Here is a 15,481-nt window from a genome sequence, read left to right on the forward strand (position 1 = left end):
AGAGAGAGAGAGAGAGAGAGGGAGAGAGAGGAGAGAGAGAAGAGAGAGAGAGAGAGAGAGAGAGAGAGAGAGAGAGAGAGAGAGAGAGAGAGAGAGAGAGAGAGAGAGGCTCATTCAGGCGTCTGGTGAATCACAGTCACATGGCATTTGTGTGTGTGTGTGTGAGTCTGTGTGTGTGTCTGTGTGTGTTTTTCGTCATCATCCCTGCGTATCAACAGTATTGATTGTGTAATAGAGGGGGAGGAGGACCGGTCTGTAGATTGCGTCTCAGTTAGATCTGGTGTTTATCTCCTCAGAGCAAAGAGAGGAGGAGGAGGAGGAGGAGGAGGAGGAGGAGGAGGGCCATCTGATTACTAGAGAAAAAAATGCAGATTTACATAAGCTGTGTTTCTTACATGAAATACCATGAGAACAATCACTGTCTCCCCACTGGTCAAATTTAAACTGGTGTCGGGCATCAGGTGGTTTGATGGGCAGCCACTGGGCCACTTCTATGTGTGACTTATCACTTGCATCACTGATTAATATACCATCAAATGTTTTGATTAATAAATTAGTATTTATGTATTAAATGTCACAAAATACTGAGAAACGCTTTTCACCACATCTCAAGCTGATGTCCTCACGTGGCTGGATTTTACTGACTGAGAATCAGAAATCCCAAGATGATGCTTTGACAATAATATAAAACAGAAAAAAACATTGTGATAAAATATATATATAAAATAAAGAAATCCTCTCATATAACAAGCTAGAAGTAGACTGTTTCTTTCAAAATCTTTCAAACATTTACTACGGAAAATAGTGATTGTTCGATAGTATGTCTTTACAAGATATTCGGATTTCAGTAAGATAAAGTTCTTCATAAAGCCAATTAAATAAGTAATTAACAAAAGCAGTTGATTAAATGTAACAGAGTACAATCAGTATAAAAACCTTGTTCTGTTCCTTCTGGACAAACTGCTGGACATACATCAGCTCCTGTGACTCTTCCTGGAAATGCCAAATTCTCAGAGACTGTTTACTACAAGAAATGTCATATATATGTAAATTAGAGGGAAAACAGGTCAGTTATTACTTCGACCTTTTGTTTTGACACTTGTGCCGAGGCTCCTTTAACTTTCCTGTCACGTAGAAGTTAACACGGAATAATAGGTGAATAATAAACTGTCAACAGACCGATGTGTTGTACTTGTACAGGAGCGAGATGCTCAAATGCAACTAATTATATTAAAAACGACATAAAGTCAATGAAATTAAATAAAACCATTGCAGTTAACACATGTGTGTGTGTGTTGATGTTCAGCGCATTTTAATCTCAGGTTCTCTTTCCTCTGACAGGTTATAGCACCGAACACAGGAAACCAAAGGTCATCTTCATGATTGGTACGTAAATGTGCAAACACACACACACACTCACACACACACATACACATAATAATACCGAGCAGCTGCTGACTGTAACTAGTCTCATCCTTTTACACTGAAACACAAACAGACATGAGATGAGTCGATCAGCTGCTCTGGTATTTTTCTGCACAGACTCAGGAAGTGGACAGACGTCTGTGGTTCGAGGGTCTCACTGGTTTCAGGCGTCGGAGGGAAAGTTAGATTAAAAGTTTTTCTACTTTTCAAGTAGAGTTTCTCTGCTTGTTGAGGGAAGAGAATGGAAACGACTGAAAGTGTAAAACTGACGTTAAATTAGCGAAACATTTAATTAAATTTCTTTAAATACAAAAGTTTTTAAAGGCAACATTTTAATGGTTACTTATCATAAGTATTCACAGTTATTCTTCAGATATGTTTTGAAGTAATTGCAGCATTCGCTCTGTCAGCTTTGATGGTTCTTAACCTCATTTAAATTAATTCAGAGTCGGGTGCAGGTGTCCTCTCTCCTGCACCTCTCTGTGATTTACATGATGTCTCTCATCTGTCACGGCTGAGCTCTGAGAGTGTGAACGGTGAAATCAGAGAGTGAAACACTGCTGCTCTGAAACAGAGAAAAATCGGAGGTTTAGTTGAGCTGAAACAAAACTGGGTTGATTATTTATATCAGTTTTACATCAATAGAAAATCTGAGGTAATTTTGTTTATTCTGTGTGGTTATTACTTCTGCTTTATATCACTGATTATTTCATATTTTGGGGTTTTGAATTAATTAAGACTATTTTACAAACCTCTGCACTGCTACACTTCAAATGTGTCACATCATTGGCTTGGCACAAGTTAATGACATAATTAGAAACACAAAGATATCTGTGTTTATCCACCCAAAGGCCTTTTTAATAATAATAATAATAATAGCTTGAATTTATAAAGCACATTTCAAGGGACCTAAGAACTTAATGTTAGACTCGTGGACATTTCCCAGCAGGAGAAGAACTGGTGGGAATAACAAGTGTTTCCACATCCTGAAACTATTCACAGAGTCATCTCTATAGATTTGATCATTTAGTGAGTTACTGTCGACTAAACTTTCCGCTGTTCTCTGTTTTTAAAAAAGAGCCGGGACTCAATGTGCAGCTCAGGTAGAGAGAGACGTGACGTGAATAAGAAGAGGGTTTACAACAGACAAAGGGAAAGTGCCAGAGCTGAACTGGAATAACAGAAAAGGTGCCGACAACTAAATTACACTCGGAGTCGCTGCACCAGAGTTTGCAGAGAGTTTCCCCTGGATGAGTGGCAGAGCGCTGGAGGTGGTGTGTGGGGGGGGGGGGGGGGGGGGCTGAGCAGCAGCACACTGACAGCAGGGGAACGTGAACACGAGGGAGACAGATTCATCTCAGGTGGACGAGCAGATAGAAACTACAGGCTCAGCACATTTCTCGTTCTAAAACTATTGAAGATTCACATCATCTCAGCGACACATCGGTGGTGGCTGCAGATTTCTAGCCTGGCTTTTCCTGACTTTTTATTATTATATTATTCTTACGCTCTTGTGTTTGACTGTGTTGTGTGTTGCTCGATGCCCAAATTTCCCTCTGGATCACCAAAGTATTCATCCGTCTATGTTGTTATCGTTACAGCGGCTGAAAAGAATCCAACCCCTTATGAAACACACTTCAATCTGCTAGCTCAGGATTTTTATTTTGAGCAGCTACAAAATTGTACACACCCTGAATTGGGGATCTAACCACCGGGATTTTGGTCCGTGGACAACCCGCTGTTCCTCCTGAGTCATAATCCTCACGAAGGCATAAGAGCACGATGAGGCAGCGTCTACTAACTGAGGACAGGACGGAGAAACCAAAGTTAAATAACATCCGGTTTTCACCAAGTCTCTATTTTTCACAAACACTAAAGCTTCACCTTCACAAAGGTTATTTATTGAGTGTGTTCCCTTCATACTGATTACACTCTGCTGGGTCTCATCCATGTTTTTAATATGGACCTGAAGCTTTTCACCTGCTTTTATCTGAGGAGGTCATGTGTGTGAACAGGGAGTTGAACCCATGATCAATCCTGTGTCACCTCTCCGGCCATTTTCTTAAATGTTGAGCTCCTGCTCCTGTGATAATTAATGACAGTCAGATGCACACGTCGAGTCAGTTTGAATTAAAGTTTCTCAAAGTGCTTTGAGTGAAAGTTGTGAGAGGAGAGTTGTGAGTGTGAAACCTGGAGAAGTGGAAGCGTTGCTCTGCAGCAGTGAAGTGCAGCGTCGGGGCCGGAGGGAAATGCTAATGTGAGGCTTCACTGTGTCTCTGCTTTTAGCTCCTTCTTTTATTTCCTCTTCTCTCTGTCGGCGTTCTCCTCTTCATGTTCTCGTCCCACTGCTCCTCTCTCACCTCCCTCTGCCTCTCCTCTGCTCCCCCCCCCCACCTCATCTGTTCCCCCTTCCTCTCCCCAGTGCAAAAATTAACATTTCTATCCTCGGAATCTGACTCGAATTGAACTACTGCGACTCTGTTGTTTTGCATTGATGCAGTGGAAATGTTGAACTTCAGTGTAATTTGTGTTAAAGAATTATGAACAAGCAAAACTCATTTCAGCAGCGTGGAAGATTCTAATGAAGCAATTCATCACAAGGATTTAATATCCTCTTAATATTATTTGGATTTTATTGTTGCTGCCCAGTTAAAGAGCACTGGAACTCTAAGGGGTCTACAAATTAAGATATCATAATTATTAGGGAACGTAAAATGAGTTCAATAAATCAAACACTCATAATATGAACCGGTTTAATGTTCATTTAATGATCAATAATAATCTGTTAAAGAAGTTAATCACATAAAAATCCTAAGTTACATTTAGAGCGTTGAGCCAATAATGGATTTCTTAAATAATTCATCATTTAAAAGTGTAACATGTGAAAACAAGTAGATCTGGATAGAACTGTTTGTGTTTGTTGAGTTGTAGACTCACATTATTCTGAAGGTTTCCAGCTGTTTTCAAGTAAATAAATCAGAGAAGTGATGTAACATGACCTCAGTGAAAAGTTCTGATCTGAAGTTCCATCACCTGAAGCTGAGGAGAATAACTGAGAGTCTCCTCAGAGTGGAGGTTTCCTCTGCAGCTCTTTTGTCACTTGGTCTGATTTGGTTCTCACCTGCTGAAGGAGGCTGGAGTTCTGCAGCCGGGCTGAACACACAATGAGATTCCTGCTCCTCGGCTCTTCTTCGCCTCGCTCCGTGTTTTTCATCTTCATCTCTGTCGGCTGCTCCGTCTCTCTCTGATAAATTCCATCTGTCACGGAGCTGTGAGCTGCTCAGCTTCTCAAATCTCATCCTCCACCAACCTGAGGACCAGAGGCTGCTCGGCACAAAGCAAACATCTGACTTTACTCAATAGAAAACCTGCTGAACTATTTCTCTATTTAGGTTTTTTAAATGATCATCAAATTTACAATTTCCCTGCTGTCATAAGTCTGAAACCATAAAGATCATAAACATTATAAGCTGGATATTCAGAAAGCAGTCTGATACTTCCGGAGGTGGACAAGTTGGCGTGTTGATAATGATGTGCATCATCCTGTTGCATTAAACCTGATATTCATGATAGAACTGGATGGAAATATGAATTCATTTGAATTTTCATTTGCCAATTTGCAGTTTTCATCAGTTTCCCTGCAGCACAAAAACACCTGAGTCTCAATTCCAATCTTTAGTTCATTATATTTCCAGAAGAAGAATCTTGAGGATAAAAATTCAGCAAATCAAAAAGCTTTTATCTACTAGTGAGTGACAGAGGTGTGAGCTAGTTCCATTCCAGGTTTATGTCTTTCTCCTGTTTTACCATGATTCATCGCTATATGTGTTATTTGTTAACTGCTATTCGTTGACCTATATTTTGTCTCGTGTTGTATTTTCTAATCTATTTTTGAAAGCTTCGATTGCCAGAAGCAAACCAGAGATGAGAAGAGTTTAGTTAGAACAAACAGCTCCAGACACACTTCATGTGAGTCTGGAGCTGATCCAGATTCCACCGGGTCTCACAGAGGAGAGGGACTTTACCCACAGATCTGTTCCTACCGCAGGTTTGAGTTGGATTCCTCTAATTTGAAGAGTCACTAACAAGCGACTCTGGGGTTTGAGCCTCGGGCCTGGTGGGTCATTATCTCCCTTCCTGGCAAGAGTGAGGCGCAGAGAGGATGACTGTCTGTGAGTGGAGGTGTGGAGGCGTGAGGAGCATTCTGAAGCCGGTGGAATGAATTAAATCAGTGGGAATGTGTTGGATGTTCAATGAATGAATGCATCACCCCCCCCCCCCCCCCCCCCCCCCCCATCCTCTTTCCTCTGGCCCTCCTCTGGTGGTCGTCTCCGGGGTGAAGCGAGCTCATATCTGTCCTCGTGAGGATTTGTTTGTTGAAGGCGGGCTGAGGGCAGCGACCCCCTGACCGGAGCAGCATCCTGATGAAGATGAGGGTCATGCTGAGCTGCAGGCTGCTGGAGGAAGATAAACCACTAACCTGAGATAACTCACCTGCAGACAAACAAGATACAGACCCAACAAGTCTCTGCTCTGTGTGTGTGTGTGTGTGTGTGTGTGTGTGTGTGTGTGTGTGTGTGTGTGTGTGTGTGTGTGTGTGTGTGTGTGTGTGTGTGTGTGTGTGTGTGTGTGCTCATATGTTTATCTTGGTGAGCAACAGTTTGAGTTTGTTCAGGGAGACAAGATCAATTTTGGATCACCGGGTTATTTTAATATCAGATCCGTTCTGGAAGTGTTTTTAATGTAGTATCTTATTAAGTGTTTCATCAAATTGACTCATCAGTTGATAAAGTACTTTTAGTTGCAATGCATTTGTTATCACACACTGTGAATAAGACCCCACGATGGTTTTCATGGTTAAGGTTCTTGGTTTAGATGGTTCATTCGTTTGTATCTAGATTTTTCTAGGTGGACATTTTTTAAATTGAAAACTGCTGGAGTTGTTCTTCTTCCTTTTTTCGTTTAAGCCAATGGGCGTTATTATATACAAGATTCAAATTGAATAAAAACTGAATCAAGTTGTTCAGTTAATAATTAATTCAGTGAGTGTGCTTCATGCTTTGTGGCTATACAGACTGGGGAGCATCCAGTGTTCCCAGTTTAGAGAGAGAAGAGGTCGTGGATGTCTCCAGTCTGAGTTGATCTCTCTTTGTTAACTGTGTTGTACTGACAGACATGAATCTGTCTCTGCAGCTCTCCTCCCTCTCCTCCCTCTCCTCCCTCTCCTCCTTCTCCTCCTTCTCCTCCCTCCATTCCTTCTCCTCACTCTCCTCACTCTCCTCCCTCTCCTCCTCGCTCTCCTTCTTCTCCTCCCTCCCTTCCTTCTCCTCACTCTCCTCCCTCTCCTCCCTCTCTTCCTTCACCTCCCTCTCCTCCTTCTCCTCCCTCTCCTCCCTCTCCTCCCTCTCTTCCTTCACCTCCCTCTCCTCCTTCTCCTCCTTCTCCTCTCCTCCTGTTTAACTCTGATTCATGCATCACTGCAAATTACAGTTCAAACGAGCAGCCTGGGTTTAATTTTCTTTACTCACATTAGAGCTGATTGTATTTTACACTCTCTCTCTCTCTCTCTCTCTCTCTCTCTCTCTCTCTCTCTCTTCGTCTGTGTGCTTGCCTCTATTAGTCACTGCCACATAAATACACACACACATAAACGCACATAAACGCACACACACACACACACACACACACACAACACACAGACAGAGGACTGACAATACCACAGGCCCCTCAGTGTTTGTGTGTCTGCTCCAGATTGATCTTTATCTCTTTTAGTTTGTCCACCTGTTTGCTCTTTATATGTTTTTATTGTCTTTATTTAGTAAACACTTGATTTACTTTGTGATTGTTCAGTGGATGTTGAAAAGAATGAAGACATTTAGTTTTAGAATGGAAACAGATAATCAATACAAAAACAAATTAAGAAGCAGAATGTGAACTGATAAGATTCAAACGACGTGAGTCAAATCACACAAAGTCTCACACAAAGTCACACACACAGACACACACACTCACACAAACACAATCTATTTGTTATTGTCTTCGTCTCCATTGCACTTCTTCTCACCTCTTAATTTCCTCCTGACGCTCTCCTCACCCTGAGCTCTGCCTCAGTGACTTCCTATGTGACGATGGACTGATCCCTGTTTGTGTTTGTGTGTGTGTGTGTGTGTGTGTGTGTGTGTGTGTGTCTCTGCGTGTTCTCAGGTGGTCCAGGCTCAGGGAAGTCAGTCCAATGCCAGCGGATGGAGGAACGGTTGGGCCTGCGTCACATGACCCTGGGTGACCTGCTGTGTGCCGAGCTGCAGACTCGCAGCAGCAGGGGGCGCCACCTGCAGGACGTCCTGGAGAGAGGAGAGCATCTGCCCAAGGTCAGTGAGGGAGTCGGGTTCAAGACCACAGTGGTCGTCAACCCAAGACGTTGGTCATTCATCACACTAATGACCATGTGACGCAAAATTCACAACCTGCCTTCAGACACGAATCGAGTGTGGACAGGAAGAGAAATATTTTAGAATCATAAAATATGTTTTTATTCAAGGGAATACAAGTGACTGGAACGATCAAATATATTTTACATCATATTTTTCAACCAAACTCAACTCTGCATTTCACTGATTCCCTTCTGTTCCAGAAATGTGATTTTCCAAATGTCAGTGGATCTATTTAGAGAAGACGGGATGGAAAGTAAAAAGTGGGTTTGTTTGGGTTTTTAAGAACAAGCGGAGAAAGTGAAATGCCACCGAGCCCAGAAGAGAAAATGAAAGAATCACGCCGCCGCCGCCCACACTTTGTGATTGACAGGTGATCTCTGGGTACAGCAGCAGAAAAGACAAGACAGCGGCGAGAACTGAGCGGTAAACAGATCCGACAGAATATTCATTTTAAAAACAAGATCTTGTTTCGTGACAGACGGAGGAAGAAGAAGAGTAGATGACAGATAAAACATCCTACGTGCTGTATAACAGGGTTTCCTGCCAATTATATGAATAGAGAGGCGTTCAAATGTTTTTATACATTCAGGTGAGTTTAGAAAAAACGGCCTCTGGAACCTGAGAATTCATTTTGGGGAAAATATCCAGACTCCAAAGCCTCTGAGAGGAGAGCAGGTTTTCTGAGGAGACGTGAACATGTTCATCGAGCCGGGGAGTCGACTCTCGCCCGGGGCCAGATGCAGCTTCAGTCCCGCTCGACATTTCCACAGGAGATTCGCAGCAAACACAGAATCTCATTAAGATTCATCGTAGGGAGAGAAAAGAGTCTGTGAGAATAACTTCCCACGGACCAGGAGGTTTTAAATAGATGAGAAAACACAACAGAAGAACAAAGATCTTCACAGGATTCTTTTTATCAGGAACGATTTTGATCTAAATCATTAAATCATATTAAAATATTATAAGTAGATCCAATATTTGTTTTAAAGAGGTCAAACGAGTTGTTTAAAAAATACAGGAAGTAACCAGTGCTCTAATGTAACCACATTAGAGAACAGAACACAATGTGCTGGATGGGTTGGTGTGTCAGCAGGGAGCTGATGAGGCTGTTAATAAAAATCAGGGACCTAATGAAAACGTCCTCATGCTGAGATTTCTACATTAGAACTCAGTGGTAGAAATGAGGAACAGTTCATTTACAGTAAAGAACAAAAACACCTCCCCCCTCCCTCCTCCGGAACCCACAGAGAACAAACAACCTGCCAGCGTCCACGCATTTCAGAGTCAAGAAAAATACAAATCTTGAGCCAAAAAAAAGGAAAATAGAACAACAATGCAGATGACAGGTGAAAAACAAAGCCTGCCTGTTGGAAAGGGACAAAATAACAATGTTCAATAATCAACATGCAGAGAAACACTAGGAAACTGGAAAAAGGCTTGAACACACAAGTGATGTGGAACAAGAGGAAGGGACGAGACAAAGAGACACACAGAGACGATGTGAAGACAAGTGAAAGACATTATGAACAGAAGACGATCACAAGGGGGTGGGGGGACTGGATAATTGTGAGATAAGAAATAAAGCGAGAGACTTTAGCAGCCAAATTTCAAAATAAAACCAAGGACAGAAGAGAACTCAAATCCAAAACACAAGGAAAAGGAAGAAAGTGTAGATGAAAATCCAAATGTTCTTCATTGGTCATGATTCCAGAGCTCAGAGTTATGACCCAAATTCTTCACTAGAGGACTGTTGTTCATTCTGGAAAAGGGAAACCTTCCAGGGCAGATGGAGGAGGTTTTTCTGGAGGCGGTTGAAGTCTGAACCAAAGTTCATGTCTTTCTGACTTTGTTTGCATTTGAAGCAGTGAGTTTTGGTTTTGTAGTTGAGAGAGCGGAGTAAAGACTCGACCACAAACAACCACCTCTTCTGGCCGGACCATCTCCAGTCCGAGCAGCGATCTGAGGAACATTTCACACCTGTTATCTGGAATAAACCAAAAAGTCTGAAGGTCCGGACCATCAAGGCAGGAGTAACAGATACCAGATGCATCAGGGCGACCAGGCAGATGAGTCGAACTGAAAGTTTACAACAGTTTGTGTTTCGTTATCACCAAATCTGATCTGTCCTTCAGTATTAGAATCTGACAAAGTGCAGATGGCCACATCCCATCAGGCCTCATGTAGCTCATCCGGTTTTCTGAGCTGTAAATTCTGTCAGATGAACTTTAAACCTTCATCTCAGTCCGTTATGTAAATGTTGTGAACTAAAAAAAACAGATAAACAGATAGAAACCACAGAAGCAGCTGACACACATTTCTACAACAGCTCTAAGGGACACGCCAGCGGGTTTGAGTGTGTGACCCTCCTCCCTCGCTTCATTTGAACCTGCAGCAGCAGCTGGATCACCTCGGAGAGAGAGAACAGACGGGACCAGTTCAAATCCATCGAGTGGATAAAAGCAGCAAAGCATGAGAACGACAAAACGGATAATAATGTTGTCCTATAAAAACTGAATTTTAATATAAGAGGCTTTGAAATTTAAAATGTCTCTCTTATATTTCCCTGTTAGATTCAAAACACAGACAAGATGTTTTTGAATGTAGTAATTTTTTTTTATTTAGTTAAATGTTTCTCTGGTTTAATGATTCCCCTTTCAGTTCAAGATGGAGGAGTTGATGCTTTAGTGCCGCCGGTAACGAGAGGAAGATATTTTATTTACTGTGTTTTTACTGCCAGTGCTTTAGTGAGTCACATGAGGAGGCTCATGAGGAGGCGCATAGACTCAGAGACTCAGAGAGATGTGGTTCTGTCTCTGCTGCTTCTTCTGCCACTTCGAAGAAATAAACAAACGTGAGCTGAGAAACAAGGAAAATGAATTAAACGGTGACGTTGGAACATCCTTCTCTTCATTTGACACAAGCTGTGAAACAACGTATTTAAACCAGAGTGAAACAAGCTTCTGTGAATTAATACTTTCAATCTTTCGAGCCGCACGATATAGATTTTCTTTTCCATCTCCTGTATTTTGCGATGGAGGCACAAATCTATAAACCTGCCAGAAGAATGTGAGCAAGTAAATGTTTGTTTGTCTTTTCTGCTCCACAAACACAAAACAATAGACACAACAATAGAAAACACAAACCCTAGAAAAGGCTCAGACATTCAGGCGCTCATAAAACACAAGACACATAAAGACGCCCACGCACACGGACCCAGTGGTTTTCATGCCAGCCTCAGCCTTCTAAGCTCCTTTCACCACATTAAGGTCACGTCCCAATGCGCTCGCTGCCAAACGCTTACTTTTATGTGTGTGAGGGAGAGAGAGAGAGAGAGAGAGAGAGAGAGAGAGAGAGAGAGAGAGAGAGAGAGGGAGAAGTTAGAGAGAGAGAACAGGGAGAGAGAGAGGGAGAGAGAGAGAGGGAGAGAGAGCGGAGAGAGAGAGAGAGAGAGGGAGAGGGAGAAGTTAGAGAGAGAGAGGAGAGGGAGAGGGAGAGAGAGAGAGAGAGAGAGAGGGAAAGAGAGGGAGAGTGAGACAGTTAGAGAGAGAGTGAGACAGTTAGAGAGAGAGAGGGAGAGAGAGGGAGAGGGAGAGAGAGAGAGAGAAAGAGAGGGAGAGAGAGAGAGAGACAGTTAGATAGAGAGAGATAGAGAGATAGAGTGATTTACAGCACGATGAGTAATCCCACCCTGGGATTAGTTAAGTGCACCTCACCAGGTTTACAACAGGACACATTAAAATAAGCTCCTGTAGTAAAGTGAACGATGGGAGTTGAGGGATCATCACAGACTGAGATGAACCTGATGGAACCTGCAGCTCAGTGTCGAGTGTGGAGAAGTGACGTTCAGTTACCTGGCAACACAGAGAGCGCAATTTATTATTCCCCTGTCAAGTGAGACCCCCCCCTCCCCGTCTGGATGCATGTGAGCAGTTTGCATGTCTGCACACGGAGAAGAACATACATGTAAGACTTGATTACATGAAACAGAGCGTGTGGACTGTGGAGTCGACTCTCAGTCGTCTGTGCTGAGGCCAAACAACAAGAAGCTTTAATGTTTAATGTGTCAAAGCTTCACAGGTGGTGGAGGGTTTCCCTGTGTGTGTGTGTGTGTGTGTGTGTGTGTGTGTGTGTGTGTGTGTGTGTGTGTGTGTGTGTGTGTGTGTGTGGGTGTGTGTGTGTGTGTGTGTGTGTGTGTGAGCAACATGTGATTTGATGCAGCTTCAGCAGCCCAGGTTCAGACCAGTTTCAGTCCAGGTTCAGTCCAGGTTCAGTCCAGGATTTGAGTCCAGGTTCAGTCCAGGTTCAGACCAGTTTCAGTCCAGGTTCATTCCAGGTTCAGTCCAGGTTCAGTCCAGGATTTGAGTCCAGGTTCAGTCTAGGTTCAATCCAGTTTCAGTCCAGGTTCAGTCTAGGTTCAGTCCAGGTTCAGTCCAGGTTTGAGACCAGGTTCAGTCCAGGTTTGAGACCAGGTTTGAGTCCAGGTTCAGCCCAAGTTCCGTCCAGGTTCAGTCAAGGTTTGATTCCAGGTTCAGTCCAGGTTTTAGTCCAGGTTTGAGTCCAGGTTTGAGTCCAGGTTCAGCCCAAGTTCCGTCCAGGTTCAGTCAAGGTTTGATTCCAGGTTCAGTCCAGGTTTTAGTCCAGGTTTGAGTCCAGGTTTGAGTCCAGGTTTAAGTCCAGGTTTGAGTCCAGGTTCAGTCCAGGTTTCAGTCCTTAACGAATACTCAGTTCATTCAGATCTTGCTTTGAATAAGGTCGACACTTTCACTTTTGTGTTCATCGTCTAGTATAAACTTCCTCGCTGTGAAGTTTTCCTGCTGTATTCTCACTGGGATATTTTACCAGAGGGCCGCGGCAGGAAAGGTTCAGGAAAATGTCAGGAAACTGCTCCATGCACCCCCGCTGCAAACAGTCAGGCATCCTGCACACGTCTCCTTCAGCGTCTCCTTGTCGTTGCTCCTTGTTTTCTGTCTCTTCTGTTTGAGTAACTCCCCGACAGAAGCTGTGGTCCAGAGCGTCCTGACCCCTCAGGCGTCTCAACCTGACCGCTGAGCCCTGTTCCTAATCCAACCTCCACATGAATCTTAAACACAAAGACATGAGTATTCCTGCTTTTCTTAAGTATTAATGAATGCTTCTTCTGCTTGTGTGTGTTTCTGGTCCAGGACGTTCTGCTGGAGCTGCTGTGTGAAGCGGTGGCCTCCTCAGGGCAGCAGCGGCAGGGGAAAGGCCTCGTGATCAGCAGCTTTCCCAGAGACCTGAGACAGGCGGAGGAGTACGAAGCAAAGGTCAAAGGCCGCACTGACGGGACTGACATGAAACAAAAAGCCTCTCCACCGTCAAACACGTGTTGAAGTCTCAGGCCAGCAAAATGTTACATGAGGGAAAAGTGAAGAGATGAAGTCAGGAGGAGAAGATTCTGAAAACGTGTTTGACTTGAGGCTGTGACGTCAGGATGAGTGGTAGTGTTAAAGCAGGAGAGAGAAACAAAGGTTGTGTTGAGACAAAGACGTGTTTGGCAGTGAAGACAATTAAAGTGAACACACACACACACACACACACACACACACACACACACACAGATAGGGCAACATGACAGTGACAGATGGAGCCTGGAGTTCTCTGCTTTAACAGACTTTACATTCTCCTCCTCCTCCTCCTCCTCCTCCTCTTCATCAGATGGGTGAACCCAGTGCCGTGCTCCTGCTCACCTGCTCCCCCGACACCATGTCCAGTCGGGTGCGGTGCCGCGGCACATCCGGCTCCGGCCTCCATCCCGGCTCAGAGAGAGAGGACGCCACGCACCGGGCGGCCGACAGCTTCTGCACCCACAGCCAGGCGGTGGCTGCCCACTACCAACACAAGAGGCTCCTGCACACGGTAACAGGAGGTTCATGTGCACGTGTTCAGGAGTCAAACTAGAAACAGAAACAACCTCTAGAAAGTGTTTGTAGAGATTTCACTGTTTTAAACTCGCCGTGCATTCAGTGTCTGTTCGCTGCTGCTCCTCCAACACGAGGGTCAGAAGACAGTCACACAGGTTCTGGTTGGTGGTGACTTTCCCTTTGAAATGACCTGTTTGAACCTTTAAATGCCACATCAGGGTGTGTGTGTGTGTGTGTGTGTGTGATGTTTTTTGAAAGAACCCGGCCTCAGCCTGTTTGTCTCCGTCTGCAGGTCGATGCCGAGCGGTCGCCGGATGAAGTGTTCGCTCAGATCCTCCAGGCGATGGACTCCTCCTCCTCCACCGTCTGATTTCTACCATTCCCTCAGAACAGCCGCCTGCCCCCCCCCCCACCACCACCACCACCCCTCGACTCTGCAGCCGGGGAGGTCAACCTCTGGACCCCCCCCCCCCGCCTCACCTCTCACCTCCACCAGACACATACGCTCATCGACCTCCAGTGGTATGCATGTATCAGCTGATCAGTGACCCCTCCCTCTGGAAGCACCCGGCCGTCACCTCCTGCTTCACCTCCCTGCGTCATTTCTCTCTCTCTCCCCTGGATCTGCTGCCACCTGCAAGACTGACGCTGACACTGAGAAACTCCCCCCCCCTGTCCCTGCTGTGACTGAGAGCACCCCCCCCCCCCCCCCCCCCCCGGCTGAGGTGAAGGTGTCAGTGTGCGTCCCCGCTCTCATGCACAGCTACATGCGTCCCATCGCCACGAGCATGCAAGAATTACAATCAAGCTTCACGGCCTTTTGTGCGTTCAGCGAATAACGAGCAGAGTATTAAACAAATATTTGCATTTGTATGTTTCCAAGCTCATCGTGCAAGTGCTTGTTGGAGTCCGGTGTTTAACATTCAATAAAGACATTTGCTAAACGCAGGTTTCTGAGTGTGCTTTGGTGTGTGTGTAAGTGTATAAGTGTGTGTGTGGTTTTGTGTGTGCGTGTGTGTGTGGGGACCTACATCTGTTTACACCACCACAAAACTCAATTCGCCATAATGTGGATAAACACATTTTAAGGTGAAGTTGGCGTCAGATTTAGGCCGAAAAGGATTTTCTTATCTTAGGTTTAGGTCAAATTAATTCATTAACTTCTATGGTTAAGTTAAGGAAAATCAGTACAAGTCAATGTAATGTCCTCAGAAGTCATGGAGGTACAACTCTTGTGTGTACGTGTGTTTGTAGAGTGATGATCACAGTTGATCTGATAGCGCCATCTGCTGGTGGCGAGCTCACAACGAAGGTGTTGAAATTAAATAAACGTTAATTGAGGGTGAACAGAGGTCCGATTCCCCTTCCTCACTTAACCTCAATCCTATCGTTAAAGGCTTGATGCTCAAAGAAGTGACAAGAGTTAAGTATTCAATTTGAATTCCACTTTTAATCAGACAGCATCTGAAGTGGTCCAGAGGGACAAGGTGGATAAATGCAAAGACAAAAGAAATTAGGATTTTTTTTTAACAAATTCACATCCTCTTGACACCTGGAGGTTAATAAATTACTTTCATACTAACATATAAAAAAAGTGTCTGACTCCAGAGGAACAGAAAAATGATTACTTCCTTTTTTCAGCAGGAGGAGGTGGTGATAAATTCGCTGTCAGTCATTTTGCCTCTGAGCTGACGACAGGTCACTGGTGACGTTCTGGAAAATATGTTTTTACAGACTAAAGGG

At 44.2% G+C, this 15,481-nt stretch overlaps 1 protein-coding gene across 1 annotated transcript in view; it reads left to right on the forward strand.

The window, feature by feature from the left end:
• Positions 1–13,325, forward strand: part of ak5 (adenylate kinase 5) — a gene marked incomplete in the record, with an annotated part of 46,848 nt that extends 33,523 nt beyond the window's left edge. Inside the window, 1 exon segment of the mRNA XM_053437627.1 lies at positions 13,019–13,325. Coding sequence (XP_053293602.1) covers positions 13,019–13,207 — 189 coding nt within the window.
• Positions 13,326–15,481: the final 2,156 nt, after the last annotated feature.

Source organism: Pleuronectes platessa, chromosome 13 (genome assembly GCF_947347685.1).
Source record: "Pleuronectes platessa chromosome 13, fPlePla1.1, whole genome shotgun sequence".
NCBI classification, from domain to species: Eukaryota; Metazoa; Chordata; class Actinopteri; order Pleuronectiformes; family Pleuronectidae; genus Pleuronectes; species Pleuronectes platessa.